The 27706-nt window shown below is 49.3% G+C and overlaps 9 protein-coding genes across 9 annotated transcripts; 3 read left to right on the forward strand and 6 right to left on the reverse strand.

Moving 5' to 3' along the window:
• Positions 1-625: 625 nt before the first annotated feature.
• On the reverse strand, positions 626-3989 carry ABOM_008232 (glycoside hydrolase family 71 protein; the record flags this gene model as incomplete). Its single annotated transcript, XM_022535361.1, has 4 exons — positions 626-1788; positions 1860-3014; positions 3214-3670; positions 3732-3989. The coding sequence occupies 4 exons, from the start codon at positions 3987-3989 to the stop codon at positions 626-628; spliced, it is 3033 nt and encodes a 1010-aa protein (XP_022386813.1).
• A 1861-nt stretch (positions 3990-5850) lies between these two features.
• Positions 5851-6639, forward strand: ABOM_008233 (uncharacterized protein; the record flags this gene model as incomplete). The annotated part of the gene is made up of 1 exon (XM_022535362.1): positions 5851-6639. The coding sequence occupies one exon, from the start codon at positions 5851-5853 to the stop codon at positions 6637-6639; it is 789 nt and encodes a 262-aa protein (XP_022386814.1).
• Positions 6640-7019: 380 nt separating this feature from the next.
• On the forward strand, positions 7020-9104 carry ABOM_008234 (DUF4246 domain-containing protein; the record flags this gene model as incomplete). Its single annotated transcript, XM_022535363.1, has 1 exon — positions 7020-9104. The coding sequence occupies one exon, from the start codon at positions 7020-7022 to the stop codon at positions 9102-9104; it is 2085 nt and encodes a 694-aa protein (XP_022386815.1).
• Positions 9105-10032: 928 nt separating this feature from the next.
• ABOM_008235 (uncharacterized protein) lies at positions 10033-10749 on the reverse strand (the record flags this gene model as incomplete). Its single annotated transcript, XM_022535364.1, has 2 exons — positions 10033-10190; positions 10266-10749. 2 exons carry the CDS (start codon positions 10747-10749, stop codon positions 10033-10035), a joined length of 642 nt encoding a protein of 213 aa, XP_022386816.1.
• A 1213-nt stretch (positions 10750-11962) lies between these two features.
• ABOM_008236 (C-3 sterol dehydrogenase/C-4 decarboxylase family protein) lies at positions 11963-13072 on the reverse strand (the record flags this gene model as incomplete). Its single annotated transcript, XM_022535365.1, has 1 exon — positions 11963-13072. The coding sequence occupies one exon, from the start codon at positions 13070-13072 to the stop codon at positions 11963-11965; it is 1110 nt and encodes a 369-aa protein (XP_022386817.1).
• Positions 13073-15647: 2575 nt separating this feature from the next.
• On the forward strand, positions 15648-16322 carry ABOM_008237 (uncharacterized protein; the record flags this gene model as incomplete). Its single annotated transcript, XM_022535366.1, has 3 exons — positions 15648-15662; positions 15804-16136; positions 16236-16322. 3 exons carry the CDS (start codon positions 15648-15650, stop codon positions 16320-16322), a joined length of 435 nt encoding a protein of 144 aa, XP_022386818.1.
• Positions 16323-16607: 285 nt separating this feature from the next.
• Positions 16608-20675, reverse strand: ABOM_008238 (serine/threonine-protein kinase DBF20; the record flags this gene model as incomplete). The annotated part of the gene is made up of 6 exons (XM_022535367.1): positions 16608-16692; positions 16747-18061; positions 18119-18326; positions 18380-18754; positions 20268-20499; positions 20578-20675. The coding sequence occupies 6 exons, from the start codon at positions 20673-20675 to the stop codon at positions 16608-16610; spliced, it is 2313 nt and encodes a 770-aa protein (XP_022386807.1).
• Positions 20676-21545: 870 nt separating this feature from the next.
• ABOM_008239 (uncharacterized protein) lies at positions 21546-22091 on the reverse strand (the record flags this gene model as incomplete). Its single annotated transcript, XM_022535368.1, has 3 exons — positions 21546-21678; positions 21786-21804; positions 21983-22091. 3 exons carry the CDS (start codon positions 22089-22091, stop codon positions 21546-21548), a joined length of 261 nt encoding a protein of 86 aa, XP_022386808.1.
• A 2174-nt stretch (positions 22092-24265) lies between these two features.
• Positions 24266-26891, reverse strand: ABOM_008240 (Zn(II)2Cys6 transcription factor; the record flags this gene model as incomplete). Its single annotated transcript, XM_022535369.1, has 4 exons — positions 24266-24279; positions 24352-26301; positions 26359-26529; positions 26690-26891. 4 exons carry the CDS (start codon positions 26889-26891, stop codon positions 24266-24268), a joined length of 2337 nt encoding a protein of 778 aa, XP_022386857.1.
• Between the last annotated feature and the right edge of the window lie 815 nt (positions 26892-27706).

Consider the following 27706-nt stretch of genomic DNA (forward strand, 5'->3'; position numbering starts at 1 on the left):
GGTTAGGCTTAGTTCACTCACATATTCTGTACTACACGAAAATATCCAACTGTCTAACTGATTTAGTAATTGAGTGAGTGAGTGAGTGAGTGACTGTATGTATGGAGACTTGGTATAGAAAGTTCTCGCCAAGTGTGACTCGTATTTGCAAGGTTGGGTAAGGAGAGATGAAGGCCGGGGGTTTTTGTTACGAAGGTACTCTGAGGATGCCCCTTGTTTTCCTTCAGGCCCAGGTAGGGGAAACTGCTAAGGTTGGATGAAAAGTTGTTGTAGCCATGATAAAAGTGGGATAGTGTACAAGGGATGGCAATCCGTGTGTTGTTGCGAGAGATAATCTAGGTAAGAGGACTATGTCTTTTTGTCTTTGAAGAGTGTTACTGAAGGGTGTTATGCAAGAGGAATGAAGGGAAATTGTTTCCGGGGTATTTATTAGTAGGTGAAGGAATGTCTGGTATTCTATCTTATGAAAGCTCCTTAGGTTGGTTCGTCGATCTTTGTAGACTAATATTAAATAAATTTATTTTGTTTTATTATATATATTTTTTTACTCCGGCTACAGACTCGCTTTTCACTATCCATGGTCACCAAACATCAAAAAGGAGTACAGAATCGTATAAGACCATGATCACTTCTTACAAAACCGGATAAGACTCTGCAAAGCCTCGTCATGTTCCTTAAAAACAGACCCAAACTTTGCCAGTTCGCCCACCTTGATGCCACGACGAACGTCCGCAGCCTTGGAAAAATTCTTCGCGGTGCGCCCCGAACCAGCGAACAGGATATTCAGAAGCTCCATAGGTGCTGATTTTGGATCTTTCACAATGTCATAGCCCGCTAGCGCAATGCTAGCACTGACGTCTGCGATTGTGGCAGCATCTGCGATCCAGGCGATCCCCGTCACGGCTCCGACGACCTCTGCGGCAAACGGTAGGATAAGTAGGACCGCGGAGAGGATGATGAGGATCAGATTACGCTTTGCCTCTTCCTCGTGCTCCTTTTCCTCTTCGCCGATCTGCTTCACTGTCGCCATGGAGTCAACGGCTTGCAGGAGCATGAACACCGGCATGGACAGGGCAGCCACGGCGTCGTCATCGTCGCCGTCCCAGAGGAAAAAAGACAGGTCGCCCCATGTGGCTGCTAGATCGAGCTGGAGCTGCTTGAAACGGGGCAGCGCGTCCTTGATTGAGTCCTTGGGGTTGGGGATAGTGAAGTCCTCTTTAGCCATGGGGAAGTTTTCGTACTGGAAATGGGGATGGGTGCAGATCGGGGGCGGTCCTATTCCTGTGAAAGGAGGACATGCGGGTACTTCACGGTGGTAGGTTTTGAATTCGACCCAGTCTTTTGAGATGCCGTACTTGCTCTGGAGTTCCTTGAAGAAACCATCCTCATCGATCAACTTATACTCAATGTACACTTGCTCGGATGTGTTGATGATTGGGCAGCTCTGGTACTCCCCCTTCTCCTCGCCTGGCATGGCCCACCTGCACTGGAAATACTTGTTACCTGGCCCCTCACCTTTGTTCAGCGATACGAATTTGGAGATAGCACCGGGGACCATGGCGCGGAGGTATTTGACGTAGTACCCGAACTTGTCGTCGTAGCCATTGTCAACGTCGGTGTAGTTTGCCAGCGCTGTGTCTAGCGTGTCCATGAGGACCTGCGCTGCATACATCGGCATGCAACCACTAGGTATATCGCCGGAGGCCTTCTCCAAGGCCTCCAACGAATTGAATGTCAGGCTATAGTCGCAAGGAAGCTCTTCAGCGCACTCGGGGCGGTCATCATCGTCTGTGCAAGAGGGAATCACACCTTCGGTACTTGCACAAACATCCGGACAATAGCCACGCTGGCATGCAAACTTGCAAAGCCACTATCGTTCCCATCACCTCCGATATAATCCGCACTGAAGGTTGTGTTGGCAGGTGGTGGCCGGTTGAGGGCTCCCGTCGCAGTGCACTTGCAGTGGTTAATGGGGCAATATCCGTAGTTACAGGCGTATGAACATAGCCCCTGGAGGTCGCCCTCGCCAGTACCCGCGGTGCAGGCTGACGGAAGGAAAGGTGAAACCGTAGGTTCTGTCAGAGGTACCTTGGTTGTACCACATGCATCTGGTGGGCAGTACCCATAGTTGCACGCAAAGGCGCAGAGGCCGATGTAACTGGATCCTTCGCCGGCGATTGGATACCCTTCCACGCCTGTGGGCTTGGGCTTCACTCTCGGGGCACCCATCTTGGTGCACTGACAGGCTCCGATGGGACAATATCCGTATTTGCAGGTGAATTCACAGAGGCCTTGGAAGTTACCCGGTGCTGTGCCCTGGATGCAGGTCTGTTTCTCAATAGACAATTTGGGTGAAACGGCTGAGATACTGGGACCGGAGGCACTCCCCACCCACGCATTAAAATTGTTATAACCGTCCTTGCAGCTTGTCGTGATGGCCGGACCGCTGAACTCCGCAATCGTAGCACCGGAACGAGAGATAGAAATCTTCACATCCCCAAGAAAGCTCCCATATCCCACGCTTCCATGGTACACGCCAACACCGCCGTCCGGGATAAACTCCCAGGTAGCGGGGATGGATGCGCCTCCGACAGTGACAGTGACGGTAGCCGACGAAGTCAGTAGTGCAGAGAAGAAGACCTTGTCCTGAACCACTTGAGCAGGCTCAAATTCAAGCTGCAGCTGACTGGCCGTATTCCCAGTTGTACCACCGTTCTTGCATGCAGCGACAGGGTTCGGCCGATACCACCCAACCACGCCCTCCTTAGTGACTGTGCCTTTTCCTTTCTTGTACGTGTCTATCCAGTAGGGTAGGAAGAGACGCCAGCCATCATGAGGCATACCATGGGCGTAGTTGAACGGTGCCTTGCCCACCTTGAAAGCTTCATAGTTGTCGATATCGCGAAGAGGGCCAATATAATGGGATTCACCGTAGTCATTCCAGCTGATGATCTGCAACCACTTTGGTTGAACCACCATGACTTGTTCCCAACGGTCTGTCCACAGAGTGTCACCTAAGAGGTGTCAGTAATGGAGTCCATCTGGCGAAAACTTTTGCACAAATCCAAAATTGAACTTCAGTAAAGCTCACCTCGCCAAAGCCAATTCTTATCATAGCCGGGGAGATTGGTATAAAACCATGGTGAGACCGGCATCATATATGGTTTGCCATCGGCTTGATCAAGATAATCCAAGTAGGATGCATCGACGTACGTATCCATGTCTTTGTTGCCCATGACCAACCGGCCCAACTGAATAGTCCATCCGCGGTGCCTAGCTCCAGAGCATCCTTTGCGCCCAGGGAAGACCACGACGGCACAACAAAGCAACCTGTCTTTTCCTTGATCTCTTTCCAGTCTTTTGCATTTCCAGGCCCTTCAAAGGTAGACACAAATGGCTTCCCTTTGAACTTATAATACGGCGAAAACCCGCTGAAGATCTTTATCCAGCCTATCACGAGGGATTTATCGAATGGCCCGGCACCAGCGTAGTCAAAAGAAAAGAACAGCTTGAAGCCGGTGGACTCCGCGGCTTTAAAAGCCAAGGACATGGAAGCCAAATCTGAGAACGAGGCAGCAAAGTTGAGTGCGAATGCGTCGATATGGGCTTCTTTTGCGAGCTTCATGTCATCTTCCCAATTGGAAAGAGACCAGTTGCGCGCATTTTCAACCTAAAAGGTTAGCCGGATGCCTTTACATTTAAATCGATAAGGTTGAGGTTGGGTTCCTTACCATGAAATGGGCAAAGGCTCCTTTTTCCTCCTCGATGGGGTGCAAGGGCGTTATGTTCAGCAACATTTCTGCCGGAAATGATGAACTCTCTGTTTCATTCAGCGTTGTGCTAGTGTTTAGCCTATGACGGCTAACATCTAGGTCTGTATATGCGGTATGCGCATGAGAGCTACCATGACGCCGATGAATGTGGCGATGATGCGAGTGAGAAGCAAGAGTGAGCCCGACAAGCGCAGCTTTTACAAGAAGACTCAGCATCTTTGCTCCGTAATAAGGGGTTCAATTCAAGATAAAAAAAAGATCAGAGATAGAAAAGGAAGGATAGGGAGGGACAAGAAAAGAGATGAGCAGCTCCCACGAGTGATGAGAAGAAACGAATAAAAAGCCCCAGAATGAATGTGTTGGTCATAGACATGAAGGAAAGAAGAAAGAAAGAAAGATACAGGACCTCCTGCTGCTGCTACTGCCGCTGCATGACAGACCGTACAAAGGCCATGACTGGCTACTTATATATTGCGTGAGAGACCCCTACCATGTCCATTAGAGGAAAAATTTTCACACCAAGTGAAAAACTCAATTTGAAGTTGTATAGCCATAATTGAGATATTGCCCCATGCTCAGGCTTAGTATACCTGACTAGGACCATTCAGGATGATGCTACTATATTCCGGAGTATGTTATAGAGTCCATCAAAAAGAAAATTACCGGTGCCACGACTCCACTCACGGTCACGAGCTGAGCAGGTAATGTACCATGTGCGGTATAGCCCTGGGTGCTATTAGACCCAGTCTCTTGCACCGGGATATACGCTATCCGTATGTTTTATTCTCCGAGTGAACCACTGTAGAGTCCCATAGAATGGTTTACCAGACCAAAGGGAGCCTGGCAGTACTACCGGGTCTCCCTCCAGAATGCGGTAGTAGTATGAAAAGACAGCTTCTGGGAAATGGCTTGGAGTGATACCCGAGGCTTGCTGCGAAGTCGCAAGAGGTCGACTTATCTGCTAGCTTTGAACCGACTCGTTCGCCGTTCTGTACGGTGGAGAATGGAAAGAGTTGGAAATGGGAAGTAGATGATGCCAAGATTGGGACCCCCTTTTTCTTTTTATTGCTATAAATCAGGTGATGTTACATGGGGTATTTACTAGTAGTGCGGCGTAGGAGCTGACCCTATTTTGCCCTAACGTAGCCTACCAAACCAATTCAACTACGGAGTAATTTCCATAACCCCACCTACTACTAGACGGCGCCTATGAACTAAAGAACTAGGAATACTAGAAGGATGGGGGGTTTAAGGTAATTGAAGACAAACAAAAATTCAAAGGACCGTGCTTATTGAAGATTAGAAGCAAGTGCCAAGTTACTTCTTGGCCGTGAGCTGTTGAGGGCCGTCGATCACGGTTCCTGCCGTCCAAGCTCGGATAAATTCGAGCACAAGCCTTAAGCCAAGGGTGATCAATTCTTCCCCACTATATGAAGGGGTGAAAGAACTCCCCCCCCGGGGTCCGAAGTAGGAAGTCCTACTCCGTAGATGCGTGGAACTAATTTAGTATCGTCCCTAATTTTCAATAGTATACATGGGGTATGTCTCACTTGATGCTTCTTGTTACGTAACTATACTCGTACTGGTACCGGGCATCATTTACTATCCGAGGAACCCGACTTGATATTGGCGGTCTGATTGGACAGCTCAATGTAAGACAAGTAATATCTAGACTCTTATTAAAATTAATGAAGGGCAGAGAGCGTGGTATGTATCGGTATTACTGACATCGCTACGGCCTCTCTACGACCTCCGTTTTCAAGTAGGGTCGCGTCTAGGGTACAGGATCACGATGCCTGCGCAGACGAAAAGGACTGCTGAAATCGTAAAGTGGATGAAAAACATTGGGTTGGTATTTGAATAACAATATCGGGTTACCAAGGAAGTTATCTCTCCCTAGGGTTGTTACATCAAGGCTCAGCTAGTAATTTCCTGATCAATTATTAGGAGGTCGAATGTCTATACTAAATTTTACATGTATAAATTCCCCATAGAACGAAAAGATTCTGCAATCCATTCTCATGGCCCCCCTTCTAGTCACAAAAAGAACAACCAAAGAAAAAGACCACGCTTGGCTATGAAGTACCTTCTTCTTCTCATTCTTTCCTGTCTTCTGCTTCTCACAGAGACAGCCCTAGCCTCGAACACGGCAGGCCCCGCAGAGACTTTATTCTTCTACAATGCGTACCTGATCGAGTTCAAAACCGTGAGCAACCCGAAAAGGCGAAAGCTTGCAAAAGGGTGTCCAGCGGCACAAGTCGATGCTCCCTGCACTTACCCAGAATTCCTGGAGTACGTTCTGGAAACTAGGCTGAAATCCCAAGTCCATAAAACAAAATTCCAGAACATCATCAATAATGCTGGTACTGCTGGAATCACAGAGACTTCCAGAAAATTGAGGGAGAACGGTTTCAAATGCAAGTATGATCTTGCTCATCTTGTAGAGGGCATAGGGAAGGTGCCCTTTTCAAAAGTGTTTGAAGCCGTTGAAGAACAGATCAAAGAAAAATTATCCTTTTCCAGCGTCGAGAGCGAAAAGAACAACATAAAGACTGCGCTGAAGCTCGTCGAGCAAAACCGGGTTGCTGATAACATGAGATGGTTCAATGAAGAGCTCGAAAAGCGGATGGGCGTCGAATACGTCAAGAGCCCACGAACCACGGATGATGGGCGCGTATGGCAAGCCTACGACACTGAAGCGACAGGAAAAAAGTATCCGGATTACGATAAATTTTCAGACAAGACAAAAGAGGCTGTGAAAGAAATGCGAGACGCAAAGTTTGTGGCCGACGACAAAGGGTTCGCACCGCATCAGGCTGTGGTTGTGAAAGTCAAAGATATCCTGAAGCGCGTCAATAAGTGCTGAAGCAAGGCCTTGCTACAGCCTACGTCCTATTCTGTATATTAAATACACCGAATCATTCACAAATATGTACTCCGAGTAATCGTAAATTGGTTAAAAGAACATCCATTCTTGTCGATTAGGGTTAACAATTTGAGTTCGGTAATATTACCGCGTAGGGCTGTATTGAATTACACTTACCAACTGTTATTTACATATATGAATTCATCAATAAAAACCTACTATTCATTGACTATTGCTTTTAACAACGGAGCCATATTCCTCCGTGCGACTCCACCATCGCCTCTTCACAAGGGCATACCTATATTAATCCAGTACTCCCTCAGAGCGATATCGAATCTTTCAACCTTTCTCCGTGTTCCTAACCTCGACTCCTCTTCACCATGGGTAACAATGAACTCGACAACTCCGGAACGGGCCCCTTGAAGGTTCCCGGATTTAACAATATTCCTCTTGAACTGTCCCTGGAAAGCGAGGACAGATTCTACGATGCGGTCCCGATGGACTGGTACAGCTCTCCTCTGACGGTCCGGGAGTTGGCCATGTTGAATTTGATGGAAACGCTGACGGATCGACCTGGATGGTATAATCTTGTATTCGACAAGCGCACTGCCGCAAAGTGGAAGGAAGAAGCCATGGTGCGCCCGATCATTAGCCGCAAGGCATGGGAATGGTGCTTGGCTGAATTGCGCGATAAAGCCATACAGTTTAAAGAAACTGGCCAGATTTTAGTTTTAAACTCCGGCAGCGCTGTCTGTAAATCCGACACTATCATCCCCTCGTCCGTTGGCTTGAAGATCCAACAGTTTGTCTCTGATCTGTCGGCCGAGTGCGGAGACCAGAAAGACTGGGAACCAAGTTCCAACAAGCAGATTTGGAATATAATCGACCCATCTCTTTTCCCTCTTATCTACGGACAGACGCGCGTTCTAGTGAATGGCGGCTGTGTTCCACTCGAACAAACATTGGAAACCTACGGACAAGGCGAGGCTGCACCAAGGCACGACCAGGATCGTCAAAGATTGGAGGGGCTTCCTGAAAGCTATCGTACCGCGCGAACATTGCTGTTCTCTCACCGATTCCAGTGGCTTCCTTGTGAGGTAGAGTTCTGTGGGCCAGTGGGATCGACAGACATACGAATTACCTCTTACATCAACGACCTGCACCCGAGCAGACAACGCTCTTTCTATGAAACGCTTGAAAAGGTAATGTCTCTAGTCATCGAACCATGGAATGAGACATTAATCAAAGGAGAGCCTATGGATTTTGATTTGCCTTCCCCACGGGGCAGGGCGCCCCGGAGAATTCAAACATTTGGTGTTGAATGGAGAAACGTGTATCCAAAGTGGGCAGAAGAGCTGCCAACGGAACTGGATGATAATCTCGAAGTATACCACAACACACTGGCCCGCGTCAAGGACTATGTTGCCCTTCCAGAATATGGTGTTAAAGTCGAATGGCAAGGTCTTGAAACAAAGGAGATCCCACAGGATTGGGAGAGCACGGTATCCTTGAAAGACGTGGTCGATGCAAAATACAGTCGCCTGTTTCGCTTCGAGCATTCCGACCCGGGTCTCTACTCGTATGACGAATGGAAGGCAGGGAAAACTGCGAAATCTATTGTTGGCCCCACGGAACATGACATACAGTGGAACACAGACCCGAAGATCTGGCGTTCACAACTTAATATGAAAGACCCAATGGATCGTTACAAAATCCAAGAGGCCCCTGGCATGAGTTGCACTGATCATGAGTATTATACAGTGAAGCTCCAGGAAACATTTCGCGATAAAGGCCTACAAATCATTGTGAAGATGGGAGGGATTGAACTAACACCGGAAAGCCCATCTTACCCGGGCGAGGATTGGCATACAGACGGCCTTCGTAATGAGCACATTGTGGGAGTCGCAGTCTATTTCTTCGACATGGAAAACGTGACAGGTAGCAGGCTCTTATTCCGTCAAGAGATTGATATGGATTCAGACGTGTATCAGTTTGAGGGATGGGATGTACCGTACTTGGAAGAATTATTCGGCGTCAAAGATGACAAACCTGCTCTTCAGGAGCTTGGGTCTGTGACAATTGGCCAGGGACGTCTTATAGTTTTTCCAAACGCACTTCACCACCGCATGGAGCCATTTGAGCTGATTTCCAAATCTGAGCCCGGGCACCTTCGATTTCTGACACTGTGGCTCGTCGATCCATACTACCGCATTTGCTCTACACGGAATGTACCACCGCAGCGGCATGACTGGTGGGCACAAGAAGCACAATCACTAGTAACATCGGCCCATTCGCTTCCTCAAGAGTTGGCCACCATGGTCATAAACGAAACACATCAATGGCCCAGAGATCTCCCGGAGGCTCAACGCAATCGACTTGAACGAGGCAAGGATAGCTCTGTCGCCCATGACGCGATGAAATATCTGATCCAGGATCATAAAATAAATCTTTGGAAGCGAATATAACGATATTTGCATCTGTACCAATTCCATGGGATAGTGTATATCAAGGTTTACAGTCTTCGATCATAGATAGACTCGAAAGCTGTACATTTCACCATGGAAATTAAATAGTGGCAGGTTGTGGTAATGTCCATTGTCGCCCTAACGGCATATCATGTCTTGTATAGTATTCTGCACTTCAGTGTCGCCTGGAATGCTTATTCAACTACAAAAAATCTCTCGTTTAGATGTATTTAGTAGGACAAGGTAGTTTCTTGATCTTTTCAGCAAGCCTATGATCGATAAAGAGTAATGTTCACAGAACATAGTGCAGAAGTTATATCCTTCCTTAACCAAGCACCAACCTCACGGTCATATGCAGGCTTATAATATAACACTTCAGCCTGGACAATCAATGAGAAACCGTTGAGCAGGCAGTGAGTGGGATCCTTGCCGAAATAGATTGGCCAGCCAGGGATGCCTGCAGAGGCCTTACCTTGCAGGGTAGTCTACGTGTTGCAGAAGGTCAATTAGAGTGCAGTCGAAGGGGACGAAAGGGCACCAGACTCAGTATTACCCAACACAGTATGTAGGTCTATCAAGCGTTGAGGAACCAGGATATTATTGTTTGAACTCTAGTCTGAGAGGAGGCACTTGGGCGGTTTTGATATACCTCTGCCCTATGCTTGAATGCTTCCCAGAGTGGAATATAAAACAAAATAAGCCCCAATCTTCCATCAAGAGCCAATAGCTCAGCAGCATCATTGGTCTAGTGGTAGAATTCATCGTTGCCATCGATGAGGCCCGTGTTCGATTCACGGATGATGCACTCTTTTTTTCCCTTTTTATTTCCCACCCAAACAAACCAAGTACACACATCATCAATCTTCTATTCTATGCCCAGTATCACATACACATACATATCCCAGGTCTACAAATAATTACCGTATCTCTAACTCTTAGACTTAACACAGATAGCAATCCCACCCAACACAAGCACCATCCCCAACCAAGTTTCCTTCTCAATCACCTTCCGCTCCACATACCACTCCCCCAGAACGGTGAAGAGAAAAGCACTGGAATTAGCCAGCGGAACCGTCAGGGACAGTTCTATGCTCATCAATCAGCAAACGGACACATTCTCTCCAGGGCCGACCCTGATCTCAATTGTGAAAGGGGACGTACCATGTTTCCCAACGAGGAGGAAGAACCAGATACTCCCCGTCAAGTTAATAATCAAGGGAACCGAGTACGCGGGCGTGCGGAGGAGATTGATGACCGTCCAGAACAGAGATGTGATTTTTGTCTTGAGCCAGCCGGAGGTTGAAGGCGAGGGGCGCATCCAAGCGGGCTGTTGTTGTTGTTGCTGTGTGCCTGTGGTAGAAGAAGCTGCTGCTGCTGGTGGTAAGGGGTGGTCTTCATCGTCGCCTGAGGTCTCGGGTTCGGGCTCCGCGGTTGTTTGCTGCAGTTCCTGTGCGTCGGGTTCCGGGTGGGGTGCTTGTGCTTGTGCTTGGGGCTGCGAGTGTTGCTCCTGGCGCACGTTGAAGTCGGCGGCGGCGCGGCGGATGAAGGGGGTTGTGAAGCCCCATGCTACGCCGACTAGGAGGAAGGAGAGGATGTAGTTGAATACCGGGGGTTGGTCCGGGGTGATGCTCGCGTCGGGGTCCATCCTTGTCTCTTTTTTTTTTTTTTTGGTATGTGTTGTGTTGGTGTTTAATTGCCAGGTTGGCTGTTGGAATTGAGTTGTGGAGAGCGGAAAGGGGAGATTAATTAAGTTGGGTCCTGATAAGATAGACTTTGTGGATAAGGGTCTTAGCTGCATGAGTACAGGCGCTAGTATATGTACTGTATTGCGGGCCCTGTGTTTGTAGTGAAACACCTAGTACGTATTTTATTCCGGTCGTATATTCTGCTAAAGTATCTGGTTTGTACTCTGGTCAATTATTTTCGATACATGTATTGAGTGTATGAATGATTTAACTAATGAAGCTATCCAACTAGCACTTCCTCGTACATACTAGGATATATACTTGGACTTATTCGGCCAAGAAAATACACTCGATGTTGTCAATATGAATATTACACTCATACAACACCGGAGGCTGCTGGCTTGGACGGATGAGGGTAATCGTGAAAATGGTCGCACAGTATCCACGGCTGGAGCATACCCAGGGTTATCCCAGAGGTAAACAACTGAAATGAAAGGCCTGACAATACGCGGCAAAACGTTCAAGTCGATTCTAAAGCGCAACCTCTAGTGTAAAGTCCATCGTCCTGCCATCTGCTCATCCTGAGACTTCTCCCTGGATAGACAACCCTACAGTTAAAGAAAAGGGCTCCATAAATGTCGTTGGTGTACATGTTGTTCAATATTACGAGAATAGAACTTAGGGAGGCAGGCTCATCATTGTCCGATGTAACCACTGAAGCTATCGTCGACTCGGTCCGCATCGTTTGGTCATTTTTTGTTTTAACGGATTCTCAACAGGTTGCATGTTCATTTCGTACACAAGCCTTAGTATGCTGGGTTCGGCGTTTTTAGCGACTTTCTTATTCATTGCAGCAGTATCCCACTGAAGGAGACACCGTTGACTACAGCTGGTCAAATTTATATAAGCAAACTATATATATCACACCCATTGGGATCTTTTCGCAACTTACCACAGTAGGTAGTAATCTTATTGGCACAGATGACGGGGTAGTGTTACTACTCGGTACACCCCGACGGAGTAGGTACTAGTGATGCGAACCTTGGTAATTTGCCGCCCAATATGATACCAGGTAGTCTGCCATGTTTGACGTGCTTACATGATATAAGTAGCCAGTTCTGAATTGTATAAGTAAATAGCTCAATTCTGTGAGAACGAACCATGCTGGGATAATCATGAATGATCTTTTTCTGCATTCTCCATGAACCAACGCACACTCCGCTCAAGGCCTTCCTCCATGCCCACCTTAGGGCGATACCCAAGCACCCTTTTGGCCTTGTTTCCATTCAGCGTGCGGATAAGGGTACTAAAGCGTATACCCTCACGGGTCATATTGGCAGGTTTTGTACCGCCGGAAACTATCCAGGCAACCCACTCATTGACGAACCCGAGCGTCAGTCCGACCCACTTCGGGATAACCACAATATCCTCCCGCCGGATTGGGTTGCCCGAGAGGGCGGAAACCGCCCGCTGGAAGTCCCAAAAGAGCCAGCGGTCTTCATTCGTGATATGGAAGCATTCACCATCGACACGGGTAGATGCGTCTGCCGGGGGAGGCTTGCCCCAGGCTTTGAGAAGGGCACGAGCGGCTAGGAGGTGTGCATCTGCCAGATTTCCCACGTAGATGCAATCGTAAGGGTTCTGCCCATTACCAATCTGGAACCGGGACTTGCCTTGGCGCGCGACGGCGAACATCTTGCCCAAGGTGCCGACGTCGCGTTCGCCAAATACCAGGCAGGGTCGGATCGCGCAGGTCAGGATGCCCCGATCATCCTGGCCGCCATTGCGGTTGGCAGCTTGGATGGCGTCTTCTGCATATGCTTTAGCGATGCAGTAGAGTCGCTTCTGGCGCGGCGGGCGCAATATTGGCATTTCCTCTGTGGCATCAATGAGATCAGTGTGGTTGTCGTTGATAACGCCCGAGGTTGAAGTGTTGATTAGGGCTCGCACGGTGTTCACCTTCACAGCCGCATCTAGGAGGTGGTGGGCGCCCTCAACGATGATGCGGTGATAAGCTGACTCCGGGGCGTCGGAGAACTCGGGAGATGCAGTATGGAAGATGGTCACAGGGCGCGCGATCTGCATGATGCGCTGCACGTCATTGGTACAGGCCAAATCACCATGGTGGTAGTGCACGTTCGGGTTGGGATGGCGGTTGCGGTCGATGTTTACATCGATTGAGTGGATGTTGCAGTCGGGCTCCTCCTCGAGGATTTTGGCGATGATATGGTAGGCTATGAAGCCATTGCCGCCGGTAACAAGGACAGGGCCGATGCTAGACATACTCAGGGTCAACAAACCGATGGGGGAAATTGGAGGAGAGAAGAAGGAAGGGAAGCTGAGAGCAGAGAAAGTCAGGGGGGCCGGAACTGTTGGTGTTTTACGGGCTAAACAGAGACAACAAGCCCTACTAGTGTAATTGCCACGATACGACCACGTCAATTGCCTCAATGTCTGACCATGTGTGCTTACTCAGCTGTATTGCCAAATCCCTGCTACATGGAAATATTTAATAGCTGCGAGTAATAAAACTGTGTGAACCTGGTTTAGACTCAGTCAGAAAACTCCAGCTCGTGTGTGTTCTCCCAGATATCAGATTGGATAGTGATCATGGTCCCGGAATTGAACCTGTCGTATGGGTCCCTAAGCTGCGATAGCTCTGTACACTTCACCATCGCGTACCCATCGAATCTTACCAACCCACACTCCCCAGCGCGACTCTCTTCTATTGATGGGCGTAGAGAGAAGCCGTGGTAGCTTGAAGAGCAGCTTCCACAGGTCATACTCAAGACACACCAGATCCTCGCCGATGCACGGCGAGAGGCCCCAGATGGCATTTCCAAACCAGGCTGTTGCAACGACACGGATGACTGTGGTCTGCGCCCACTTCCATGGCGAGACAGTTCGCTCCTGTCCGTCCTCAGAGGTCCGGGGGAGAGTCGGTACATCGATTTCACTCCATCGAACAAGGGACTCAAGAACTTTCAACGACCGAGCTAGTAGCTCAGTACTCAAAGACCTCTCAAGGAGCTGCCTCCTCATGAAATTCCTCTACCACCAGGACTAACTGGTGCTTTCGATTGGGAATCGCGATCCATCCCCGAGTCCCTGATTCCGAGCAGCCAAGGCCCCTTAGGAGATTTTTGACGTGTTCCGTATGTGTCAGTTGTGGAGATTCTCTCAGTACCGCAGTGGCATCCTGCTCAGAGAGGATGAAGTAGATCGTCTGCCCGAATACATTGATAGCGACTGGTTCTCCACTGCCCTTTCAGTACTTGCTGTGTGTTATACACTTAGATGACGATAAGAATAACGCCGAGAATCGAACAGCAACTCACATTGTCAATGACAGAAGGTAGAAGAAATAGTGGACGGTGAATCGCCGGAGCACAAACCCTACGATGTCCCATACGACCAGACTCAAACCACTCTTGAGAAGTCCAAAATCTGGAATCACAAATGACATGATGTAGAATACACTAGAACTGATATGAAAGCCAAAAAGACGGGATGATGAAGACATGCCTGTAAGCCTAGTAGGGTTCGCCTTATATGGAGCACCTGGTTTTCATTTTCAGAAAACGAAGAGCAAACTACGGCTACGTTATCACACTGCCTCTTACGTGGCCCGTAACCTGGACATGGGTAGCGGTTTGTAGGTCAGACCAGCCGGTGTCTTTCGAATTGTCTGCAGGATACAACATACGTGCAACATTTCCGCAAGCCACTCACTTAACTCTTGTGCCGCTATCCAACTGGGGTCGATCATGTCAGCTCTGATAGGGAGAATATCCAACCTCATCTACTTTCGACACGATCGCGAATGAGATGAGTCCCCAAGCGAGGTAACCCGCCAGTGTAACTGTAGGAATAGGCTTATGCACGTAAGTACTTCGTGATGGATGATTAAGTACTATATAGTACCTGAATCACAGGCCCCATGCTATCCCTTTGATCATTCCGGATAATAGCTTATCTCAACTCCTTCCTCTTAGACCCTTGAATACACGAACAATCAGCTACTGGAAATATTCTTGCAGCACGGCTTATGAGGAATACCCCACAGCCTCAACGTTGGTAATCAAGGCTATGCATCAAGTATGTGATAGATATATAGTGCGGGCCCCTTTTCATAGTAGTTGGATTCTGCACCCTAATGCCATCTTCCTCGTACGTCATACTTATATAAGATACTCCTATCCCAATCAGCATACACAGCTATTGGGATCCCTTCAATATGGGTGCTATCCCTCTCTGCGGCATGCTGCAACTCCTACTCTAGTTTCAGCTGTATGTTCACATAAGGACCAAATCCCAAGAACCAGTACATGTGCCGCAAATACAAGAAGGAAACACCCATACCCTAGAAACGCCAGAATATCGTCCCCGTCGAGCCATCCATCTATATCCCCAAGGCTATCCACCGGCTCCAATATCTCTGGACGGGACCCGAAATACTGTGCACAGCAGCACACGCAAGTACTAAGACCACAAACCTGCATTTCCCAGGTAAATACTATTCCATATGCCATACCGCACACCAGAAGCATATCATGTCCATTTCTCGCCCAGGGCTTACTCCATCAATCGACGACAAGATCTCCACAAAAACACCTTCCCTAATCGGGCCCCCCGACAATAACGACCAAGGTACTAAACGAAGCTAAACCCGAAACAGCAGCCCATCCAAAACGCGGCGGGCATGACGTAATCAAGCCCAACCACCTCCGACTCACGCATTGAACAAACCAAACCAAAAGTACAACACCCAATCAATCACTTACATCTCCCATCCTAAATAACTCATCCAATCTACAAAAGAAAGAAAAAGAAAAGAAAAAAAAAAAAGGCAGCCAAAATGGTCTTCCGATTCGTATGTGCCAAACCCAAACCCCAATTCCTATCCAGCTCAATCCTACCCTACCCAATTCAAACCAAATGCCTTCTTCTAAAACCCCCCTCTCCGAAATAAATAATCACCAACCAATTGAACCAACTAACACCAACCGACTAGCCCAAAACCCTCGACCCCATTACTCTCTTTCACAGTCCCAGCGCGCCGGCGTCCCAAAACGCCCTGAAAACGCTACAACGGGCGCTCGCCGCCGCCGAAGCGGGCGAGCCGCAGACGACCAAACGGGGCGAGTTCCAGCTGGAAGTGACGACCGAGGCGCCGACAACGGATCAGTTGCGCAATATCCTGGACTATGTGACGGCGGATCCGGCAGGAGCGGGGAGTAACCGGGTGGTGTATGGGGTTGAGCAGGTTGTGAAAGGGGCGAGGGATGCGGAGGATGCGGTGAAGAAGTTCAAGGAGAACGGGGCGCAGGGGTTTGTTAGGCCTATTGTGAGTCCTTTTTTTTTTTCTTTTTCCTTTTTCATTCTATTCTTTCAAATCAGAGGTTTGCTTTTGGGATCGGGGTTTTGGCTAATGCGGTCTTCTTAGACGGTGGATTGGACAAATGGTCGGGCTGTGCTTGGGGATAATGAGTCGGAGATTCTGAAGATGGTGCATCAGTTGGATGTGGACTAAATTCTTTCCTTTCGTGGGGAGGACTTTCTGGGCTACAATTTCCCTGGGATGACTTGGTTTTGAAAATTTGGATTTCGTTTATCAGTCTACGATACCTCTATGTATCATACAAGCAATTACACTCAACTCCAGACCATGACCCTTGACCCGGTAATGCATACAGTCAGACGTGAACATTAAACATATACTCGCTCATCAAATCCAGTCATGGTCAATTCGAGATCCAGCTCGTACCGTGCCAGTAAGGAGGAAAGAAAAAGTTGAAGAAGGGAAAGAAGATATGCGTTAGAACATCGTTCCGAACGACCCATCCGTCGCAATGGGTTTGCGCGGTGAGCTACGTCCTCCGTCCATGGCCGGTTTGCGATGCCTATATCCGTTCATTAGAAACCATGTGTCATGGCCGATTGCCGGGCGAACGTACCTGAATGTGAACCCGACGAATAGACCCTTGCTCATCTTCTCGTCTCGCTCTGCCATTTCCTCCAATGCGCGTTGCTTGTCATGGACCTCCTTGTACTTGGCCATGTCCGCTTCGCTGGTAAAGTCGTCGAAGTAGCCTGCGTCCGTCTCCGAATCCAGTTCGGGTACAAACGGCGCACGCTGCTCGCGCAGCCGGTTGAAGTCAACCTCCGCAAAATAGTCATGGGCGTGGATCTCGTGGATGTTCTTGAACCGTCTCTCCTTCGACGCTACCAACTTCGTGATCAGATCCCACGTCCGTCGCGACAGAAAGTAGTTCGGGTCTTCATATACTGGTTTGCGCAGCACCTTTTGCCAGTTCTTCAGATTCTGCCACGTCTCATCGACCGTGGCACCGGCAAAAGGTGGGTATCCCGCCAGGGCCTCAAACAGCATGCACCCCAAGCTCCAGTAGTCGACCGTGAAATCATACTGCTCGCCCTTCAATACCTCCGGCGCCATGTAATCTGGCGATCCGACGATAGACTTGGCGTAGTTGACTTGACGCTCCCGGAGCGTGCGATATCCCTGGCGTCGCTCGGCCATTGTGCGCTGCTCCATCGGACGACCGAACGGCACTGGAGTGTTGCCCACCTCCTCCAGCTTGACGCGCATGGATTCGATCTTGCCGGGGTTCAGCATACCGGCCGCCAGGCCAAAGTCGGTCAGCTTCACGTGGCCCGTGGAATCGATCAGGAAGTTCTCCGGCTTCAGATCGCGATGGATGTACCCCAGCGCATGCAGGGCGTCGATGCAGCTGAACATCTCACTGATATAGAATCGCGCATGGCGGTTGTGCAGGACTCCTGTATTGTTGAGCAGTGTGCGGAAATCTCCACCCGGCACATACTCCATCGCAAGGTAAATTTGGTCCTCATCCTGGAACGCGTAGAGTAGCTTAACTAGCCATTCACTTTTGGCAGCCGTCAGGATGTCGCGCTCAGTCAGAATATGCCGAATCTCGTCCAGTTTAAACAGTAGCTTCTTGCTCATGACCTTCAATGCGCACACCTCCCGGGTATCCTTCTTCTGCGCCAAATACACCTGTCCATAGCCACCCTGGCCGACCTGCGTCAGGATCTGGAAATCGTGTTGGCGGAGACGGGTGCGGCGCTTGCGGAGGTGGGCCCGCTCCCGACCCAAATATTTGAGGAGGGCCGGCTCGTAGTCATCCATGGAAGTTGCGGGCGGCTCCGGGTAGGCCGTTCGGAACTGAGAGTAGCGAGTTTGGCGATTATGCACGTAACTGAGTAGGTCGAAATAGTGGTCGAGGAAATCTAGAAACGGTTAGCAGGCTCGATCCCACCGGTTCACAATGCGTGCGGGACACCTACAGAGCTGTGTCACGTTTACCAATCGTTTTACCCGAGGATTCTGCAGTTTCTCCAACTCCTCCGGTGTCAACCCCCGCATCTGCACCTGACGTCTCTGAATGCTCTCGACATCGCGTGGCTGATACGGCTGGTGACGAGAGATGGCGGCCGCAGCGGGATTTGGGCCGAGGTCCTTGGTCACCCGCGTCGGACTCGGTGGTGTGTTCTCCTTATTTGCCTTGCGCGTGGGACTCCCTGGAGGCTGTCGGATGACGCTCTCACTGAAGTCTTCCACCGATTTTTTCGGAGAAACATAGGGTGATTATAATGGTCGTAGGTGCCCTTGTTAGGCGAGGTGGGGTTGAGCTTCATCGCTTTATCGAAGACATTTGGTAGGTCTAGGGCGCCCGGGGGAAATCTGTTTTTGCTAGGACTGCCCTGTGGCGTCTGGACAGGACTGGTAAACCCATCTGCGAAGGCGTGGAGGGGCGATCCAGCTCGTTGCCCGAACGGGTATGTAGTAGGGGAGGGGGGTTGGGCAGCCGGAGCGCTGGTCGATCGCTCGACTCGCGGGCAAAGTTGAGTGTCATCACCACGAGAGGGTAATTCTTCGAACACGTTGGATCTGATCAAACGGGTAAATATGGCCGACGACCCCTTTGATAAGGGCGAGCCGAGGGGTTGCTGCTGTGTTTTTTCCGCTGGTCGCTAGAGGGGACCAAAACTTGCAGGGGAAAAAAAAAAAGAAAAGAAAAGCAATAAATAAGAAAAAGCAAACAAGTAGCACGAGTCGTGGAAATATCGGTGAGAGGTTCACAAAAAAATAAAGTGAAACCCACTCAGAACCAGGAAAAAGCAACGAGCGGTACAAAGAACGCGGGAGCCGTCCAGAGCCACTGCCGTTGCAAGTCGGGTACCGATGTTGAAGAATGGCTTTGTTTGACAGAGGAGGGGGGTTGGAGAGAGAGGGAAAGACGAGGGACAAAGACCAGAACGGAGTCACACTCGCTACTTGATCTCTTGTCCTAAGATGAGTAGAATGGGGTTTGAGATCGTGGAGGAGATCAACCAAGAAGAAACAGGGAGGGGGGAGGGAAGAGAGAGAGACAGGGATATGGAGATTGAAGCTGAGAGCTGAACAACTACTAGACCCCAATGGAAGACCTGGGGGCCTGAGGCCGGAAGCGCCTGCAGCCAGCCACACCAATGGCTTCAAGTTCTCCCCACAGTTTCTGGACCAACCGGAATGGCTGGTGGATGCTTTAATTTCTCCTGCGCTCGCCCTACTCGCCCGTTGCTCCGGTAACTCCCTTCCTTCGATCCCTCTAGACACGGTCGATCCAGATGCACCTGCCGGATTTCCCAGGGGATAATTCGAGTTTATCGGCTCGGCTGTCAAGGCACGGCCTGCTGATTGGACTATCCCATCTCTTGGGAGTGATCGATGGATCATCATAGGAGATTTTGTGATGGGGTGGGTTTCTCGTCCTGCAAGTCATCGACCTAGTATCCGCCAGGGAAATCCTTCCACTCTTCCCTGTCCAAAAAAAGAAAAGGGAAGAAAAAAGAAAAATAAAAAACAAGATCGTTAGTGGATGCTGACGATCTATGCGGCTGAATTCTCCGTGGCAAGTCTAGTCCGAGTCCTCTCTCTTTGCGAGGGGTTTGGATCACATACAAATGGCCATTCACTCATAACACTACTAGTACCACGTCCAGATCCTTACCCTTACATCTCTACGCAGATACAATTTCCACCGTGTTTAACGATGGCGTGGGAGAAAGGACCATGTAACGTCGCCTCGGCCGTTAGGCCTATGCGTCAACCTGTTGTAAACAAACGGACGTCATTTCGCAAGGAGAAAAAGTGGGGACACCAGACTAGTAGAAAGCGATTCCATGGAATTGAAATTTTTTTTAAAAAAAAAAAAGGAAAAGAAAAATGCAACCCTTGTTCTCGATCTAAAAAACCCAAGCAGTCGTCATCGACCCAGTTGATCCATGAAACCCCATCCCTCGTGAATATGCATGTCAGATTCAACAGTTACAGCTTGGCCCGTTGTCCAGTCTACCAGGCACTGATTAGCCATATTCATCACTCACACAGTCGCACATTCAACACGCTAACTTCCAATCAACTTGAAAAGGAAAAGAGGAGAAGGGAACTCACGAAAAACGCCAAGCCGTACGACGGTGTCGTGAAGGTGATCTTCGATCCCTTCGGAAAATAAAAGACATCCCCCGGACCCGCCGTAACCGTCTGTCCGGTCTCGTCCGAGATCTCAAACTCACCCTCGAGGATGATCTTCGTCTCATCGAAATGGTACTCGTAGACGAGCGGAGTGCCTTTCTCCAGGCGGTAGAAACCGCCCGAGATGGGCTTCTCGGGGTCATTGTGTTCACTAAACGTGGTACAGATTCCGAGTCAGTCTCCAATGGTTGGGTTGAAATGGCGGGGATGGCGGGGGATGGCGGCTTACCTCGAGACTATGTCCCCCAGGTAGGCATTGTCGTTGGCGATGAGGGGTGGCTTGAAGGTGGACTGGGCGTTGGCGAAGTAGGTGAAGGCGGCAGGCATTTTGCTTGAAGTTGATGTTATCCAAGATCCCGGTGGTTGTTCTTGTTGTCGTTCGTAGAGATCGAGAATTGATCGGTAGACAGTGTGGCTCACATTTCGATCGGATCTGAAGCACAAGGCCTATGGCTTTATAACGTCAAACAGAATACTATTCCATTCGGATCTTTCATCGCACGCCATCACACAGACAGGTATACCATCGGATCCAGCTGCTGGAGTTGGATACAGGAAGCGCCCCGGAAAGATATACTCGAACACATAGGATGTTGTTTACTCGACACTGAGGGGTCGTGAGGGGAACCCGTCGGATCAATAGACTACGATCGACCTGGGGTTCTCCGTGATAGTGCCTTGATAGCGATGCGAGTGATAAACCCGATTACTTACTAGTAGTACTACTAGTAGTAGTAGTAGTACTAGGTGCCACGGAGGGATTGATAGCAATTGGTTGGCGAGTATCAGTGAAGATTAGTCAGGGTAGGGGAAGTTCGCCGGTACTGGATTGTTTTGCCCGGATGGGTTAGTGTTTCCCTGTCTTTCATTTCTTACCGTATCCCATCTAATGAAGCCAATTAGATTGATTGGAATAAATGACTAGTCCGTATTGCCCATGAGACCCAGTTAAAACCATAGTACTATATAAAAAGGGCAGTTTACCACAAGACGACGCATCTACTACTAGTAGTAATCACGAACAAGACTCACGGAATATAAGGTTAAATAACCATCATTATCTACAGCGTCGATCATCATAATGTCATAATAAATGTGCAATACAATGCAACACCCCTTGACCCCAGATATCAGAAGAAAAAAAAACTCCCCAAATACAAAAGAAATCAGATCGCCATAAAAGACTGCAATTTGTGCTCATTGACCCCGCAAATCCGAAACTCCTTCCTGGGACCGCAAATCAGAGACTCCTTCCTGAGGTCGCAAGTTCGAGAGCCCTTCCTGAGGCCGCAAATCAGAGGCGGTTTCCTGAGGCGGTGCTGACTTCTTTCTGTAATTCCAGCAAAAAAAAAAAAAAAAGTAAATCGTTAGTTCATGCCACCCAGACAAAGAACGACAGAAAGACCAATTAGAATAGAAAACAAGCCTCTCACTTACTTATTGCGTCTCCATTCATCTATATCCCTTGCCATGTTCCCCGCACCGCTTGATCTCCTATCCGGATGATCATTGTGAGAGCGACCGAAATTCCCCAACAGGAAGTTAAATGCTAAACGCAGAGCACATTAGTCAAAAGCCCCCCCCCTTTACAACCAATCCCATGGCAGTCTGGGAGAGGAAGAGACGTCACTTACCCCGTTGGTCTGTATGGTCCTCGTCATCCTTCGATTCTTCGTTGGAGGAGGTGGATTTTCTCCGCTTGTGTTCTTTACTCAGGTGGCCGAATTTCGAGATGAGATCCATGATGTATTTATTATACAGTACGGCAGAGACAAGGAGACAACGGTTATACTCTGATGTCTGATGTATCCCGACGAAAATAGCGCTCTGGATAGTAATAATATGCAGAAGCAACAGTTCCCAAGCAACAGTGGCGGTCGAGGATTCACATATAAATAAGGCGCTCCGTCACAGCCACCGCCATGCATGACATCATAAAGTCATGCGCCGAGCTGGCCCTCACCCAATAAGACCCCAGCCGGACCCCAGAATTTCCATCTGCACAAAGGATTAAAAATCAGCTCGTCCCGACAATGGGGGAAAGAGAAACCATTCTGGCCCTGACAGAGTTCCACGAGGGACTAGCTTGGCAGCCGGCTCAACAAATGGGGATCCCGCGACGGTCGATATGACGCATGCCATGAATCATGACCCAACTCTCAAGCGACGAGACTGGAGATCTTCCGCACTCGACCTCGGCTTATGTCACGCTCCATTAGGAGAGAGGAATCTTGATGAGGGCAAAGGGCACGAGACGGGATCTGCAGGAGTGTACTTTGTTCAGTCATTGTCGCAGCGCACGGGACTCTTAGCAGACGACGTCCTCATGGCGGTATTGGACGGCACGGATCGGCAGTGCTCGAAATATGGATGGATGGATCAAAGACGAAGTCCGCACTGGAATGGACCAATTAATACCTCAAACCACCACGGGGATTGAAGAAGACGAAGAAGAACCAATCTGTATCTTGAGATATTCGCCAGAATTGTGCTCAATCACACCGGTATCCGTCCGCGGAACCCCAATCACAGTCGATTGTAAATCCACCGATCTGGCGAAAGAGGAAAGCGAAATGAAGACTAATTAATGGGCGTGAACCCATGCAATTTCCCCCCTAATTATGGGCGGAGTCCAATACCACTGCAGGATGCCAAACCAACCCCCACCCGGGGTACGATCACCCTTTCCAGTATGCCGACAATACCATCCAACTCCTCAAATACTACTCAATACTGCAATCCTCTCCTGATCCGGATCAGATCATCCGCGGTACTAATTTGATGTGTGATTACGAATACGTGCCCTCAAGTGTGTGATTCCCACTGGTGCATTCCCCTTTAAATCCCACACCGCCCCATCTCTTTGTCTCTCGTTTCTTTTTCCTTCTCTTCTTCTTCTTCTTCCATTAATTCCTTCCCCCAACCCATCATTACGAGCGTTCCCCCGTTCGGCCCGACTTCCACTCAGCCCAAGCAACAAGACGAGGTCATCACTGTTCATGACGGCACCCACCTCGACGCAGCAGACACCCAATGCAGAACGCGATCCGTATCAATCCCGCGCAGATACCTCCCTTCTATCACGGTGGGACTGACGATTCCTCCTGAACGACCTACTTCCCTTGGCGGTTTGACCCGGTTGCCGGTGCCAGAGAGTAATCCGATAGATTGTTGTACATACATACACGGCATATCCGTTTCTGTTGCTGCCCAGTTGACGATATATTACCTTCCTGCGGGAACCCGTACCCAGCAGCCAACCGCGCCCACTAGCTTACGAGATTCCATACGGAAAGCAGGCCTTCCTGTTCGCCTAGCACGGCTCTGGACACCAAAAAAAATCTATTATCTCCCATGCGCCATTGTGTTCGCAACGTAAAACCCTGAGCTTGCTTCTACCAAGGCGACCAAAAACCACGTCAAATGCCCGGAAAACACCAGAACCTAGCCATCGCAACCCGAGGCTCCGCACTCGACCTGTGTTTAAGCCCAAGTCCGTAACTTCTCCTGGAATAGCCAAACGCCATGCTGATTTGCACACCAGATAGTAAACACTCAGTTGCTGCAAGACAGGCAAACGCCGTCAAAAAACTGAATCATACAAGAACAAAGCCCTTGCGCCCTTTGGCAAAAATGGCTACCGTGTCGATAACAAGCGACCTAGAGCCATATCTGGCCTCCCTCCGCAGCTATCTAGCTAGAAACAGACCCGCGTCCCCCGGGTTGGAGGACCGGGTCGACGAGCAATCGAGATGCTCGTCCAAACATCATGGAACAGCGCAGTCACAGCAACGCGTGGAACGGCCCCAAGGTACTAAACACCATGAGAACCTTGGCGGTAGCCGTGTTATGACGCAGGATCGTTCATAACCGCGTGGTGAAACCTGAAGCCATGTTTCTCTCTTTCGGGATGGATTTCACCCAAGAAATACTATATATATGATGATTGAGTTGTCAGTCTCTTCCTAAACAGAGGGGGGATAGATGAAATAATGAAACTTACCTTCCCAATCCCATTCTTGCATAACACTGACCCAATGTAATTTTCCCCTAACGGTCTTTTCAAATTCGATGTTTTCCAGGGGAGACACCGCAGAACTCCGCCGAGGGTTCCCAGTTCCCCGGGAGGATATTGCCCGGTCATCAGCTGCTGGTCTTCTGTATGACTCTTTAGCAAACCTAGTGGGATTATTTAGATCCCCGGGTGCCATGTTCCCGTAGGGTAATCCATCTCTTCCAACCGGTTCCCGATCATCAAAGGAATTGGAACGACCCGCCCCTCGGAACTGTCGCCGCTGCTTTTCGGCCTCAAATTGGTCTCGACGAATCCAAACTTCATGGACGACGTCGATGCAGCGATCGATTGAACCCAGCATGAGACGGGTCTGAATAGATCTCCATCGACCTATCACCCATTGCCGGTCTTCCTCCTGATCAGCTTCACATCCGGCAGCTAAGAGAGGAAACATTTGAATAATCGTTGTGCGGGAGCTCGGTGGAACGGTGGCCAGCAGTAGTAATACTCGCTTGGCGAGCTCTGACGCCGGCTCACAAGGCATCTCTGGGACAGCTTGATGAAGATACAGAATGGTTGCCCAGCGATAAGCATGTGCGATCTGTAAACTGTGTTGCACTTCTGAGGTTGGATCTTCAGGGGGTTCAAACCAATCAGGAGGCTCCCATTGCTCAACACGCCTTTTCAGCTCAATAGCCTCCGAAACGAGGGATATTGAGTTGGAATTAGTCCGCCGTACTCGTTGGATTAATTGGGCAACTCGGTCTATGAGCGGAAATAGTGTGGTGGCGCAGCCCATCAGAGGGTCAATCTCATGCACCGCGCCTTTGGGAAGCTGGAGGATGGATAGATCAATTTTTTGGTCCCCAGATTCCTCCAGGGAGGTTAAGCGTGCAATAACATCCATATACAGCCAAGTGTTGTAAAGGAATCGGATCCGATCTAGATCGGCTGCGCACAACCCAGCTTGCAATCCAAGTCCCACCACTTGTGATACCAACGCTTTCGCTCCTCGTAGGTGTTGAATACATGAACGAGTGTCCCGGTCCCATGTGTCAGCAAATGCGAGCGCTAGGCTTGTGGCCAAAGCGGCATCCGCTCTCATATTTTGTATGTCCTGCACCATACAAGCGATGCTCCGGCGCATGTGCTCCATCCCGTAAACCTTCAAGGAAGGGTTTTTCTTACTGCAGTGAAAGGCAGACAGAGAAAAGATTGCGTGGTACAAGGCTGGCGTATCCTTAGCCAGTGGCCATATCAATGTCCGCCACGGGTTTTCATGGGCTCCATCTTTCACGGATAGTATTCCGCAGGTGTATCTGTCGAAGTGCAGAATCAACCTTTCAGGACTACCAGCAGATATCGTAGGCTCTTTGAATAGACCAAGACTGATGTCTGTATTTCCAGACCGTGGAGACACACTGGTACCTGCAAATTGGAACAGGCTTGGGCTCATATTTGGGTCCGACTGTCGGACGATCGCTTCTAGATCTTCCCCTTCTCCTTCTAGCAGGGCAGCGAAGCTAAAGTCGTCGGATTCATGGACAGCCTCTTCCCCCGGGATCGCGAGGGTGGTCTCCCCAGGGCTTGTATCAAACTCTGCAGTGGGAAGTGAGATATCCGATGGCCATGGAGACTCATCTGGCGGCACAATCTCTTCTAAAGGTGGCACAAAGACGTCCTCGTCCATGTGTCCCAAGTCTGCATTTTCCAGCAGACTATCTGCGCAGAATGAGAGATTTTTCTGCATAATACGACGCTTGTTCAACTGACATGAAGAATCACTTAAGTGAGGGGCAAGGGATTGGGCAAAATCACTAGTGTCCGAGGGGAGCGACTGCGAAGCAGCCGTTTGGTCTTTTACTTCTGCTGCTGAGTGCTCTGTGGTAGAAGATGAGATACTTAGATTCGCTCTTCTGTTAGGAGGAGACGAGGTGACTATAGGGCCATATCATCAGTTACTTCGCGATTCTCGTGAGGCTAAGCGGGACGCACCTTTTTTGCTTTTCGCCGTCGACACCCTCCCCGCAACGTTAGTTTCCTCGAATGGGCGCCACTTGAAGTCCTTTTTGTATCCTCCACATTCCACATTTCGTTTCTTGCACTGAAAACAAGTTGGCTTTGACTCGTCGCATTTTAACCGCTTCGCCTTGCAAGTGATGCAACCTGAATGGTGAAAGAGTTGAGAACGTCAGCGCACTGCGCGTTTATAGACCTCTGATTATTTTTTCTTCTCTTTCTCCTCTCCTCTATTAATCTTTTTTTTTCTTTCTCATCCGACTCATCTCTTCTTCTTGAATAACTCAAAGAACTAGTGCTACCGTACCGTTACGGCTTTTTGATTGCTTAGGTTTTCCAGAGATGGGAGCATTTGTGGCAGTCTGTCCTGATATCGATTTCTTAGTGGTGGGAGATTTGAGAGGCCTAGAAAGTCCACCAGTTGGAGAAATGGCGGGCTGAGGGTCTAAGATGGCAGATGGGGAAGGGATTTTAATGTCTTCCATGCCCAAGCAAAGAAGTGATGACATGGGAGCTGTCCGGATGGAAAATCGGTATCAAAGGGCAAGGAAGATGCCAAGCCAAGAAGGTGTGAGTTGTACAAACACAAAGAGGCAAGATTAATAATAATAATAATGATGATGATGATAATGATAATGAGAGAAGAGCTTTCCCAGTGGGAGTTCACGGAGATTGTGGGCGTCAACTCAAGATCCAGATGAGAGTCGAACAGATAAGGGTTAGCCGCCTTCAGACGGGAAGCAAGTGGGATAGATAGGGAAGGGGCTCGAGTACTCCAAGTAATAGATAATGAAAGGCCGAACGGTGAGGAGAAAGCGGCATCAGTGATAAGAGTTGCACTAGGGCCGCAGGATTGCGGAGACAACTGGAGCAAGGCGGAAGGCGCGGACTCGATGCCGATCCAGTAGGCTAGAGCTCAGACAAGACCCGAATCCCCCACCCATAGGCATGAGGCACACTGGCTGGGAGAAAAGATTCGGTTTTCTTTTTCTTTTTCTTCTTGTCTTCTCAGATGCAATTCTATCTCTTGTTAATTAAAAGAGAAGGGAGGGGGTACCACGGGGGGCATGTCGGCAAACACAGTGGACACTCACCTCGTAATCGAGTCCAGTGGATGGCTCTCCGTCGGCTAACCATGGGAGCCAAGATGCAGGAATGAAAAGTCATTGGAATTGATATCACGGACAGAAAGGGGCCAGTGGTTAATAAAATCGTCATGAATCAGTGATCGGGTTGGACTGACGCCACTCGGAGAGGCTAACAAATATGAGATGACGATTTAGACGCCGGTGGTTGGTTCGTGGGAGAAAAAAGATTCCCCTCT

Source organism: Aspergillus bombycis (genome assembly GCF_001792695.1).
Source record: "Aspergillus bombycis strain NRRL26010 chromosome Unknown contig00076, whole genome shotgun sequence".
NCBI classification, from domain to species: Eukaryota; Fungi; Ascomycota; class Eurotiomycetes; order Eurotiales; family Aspergillaceae; genus Aspergillus; species Aspergillus bombycis.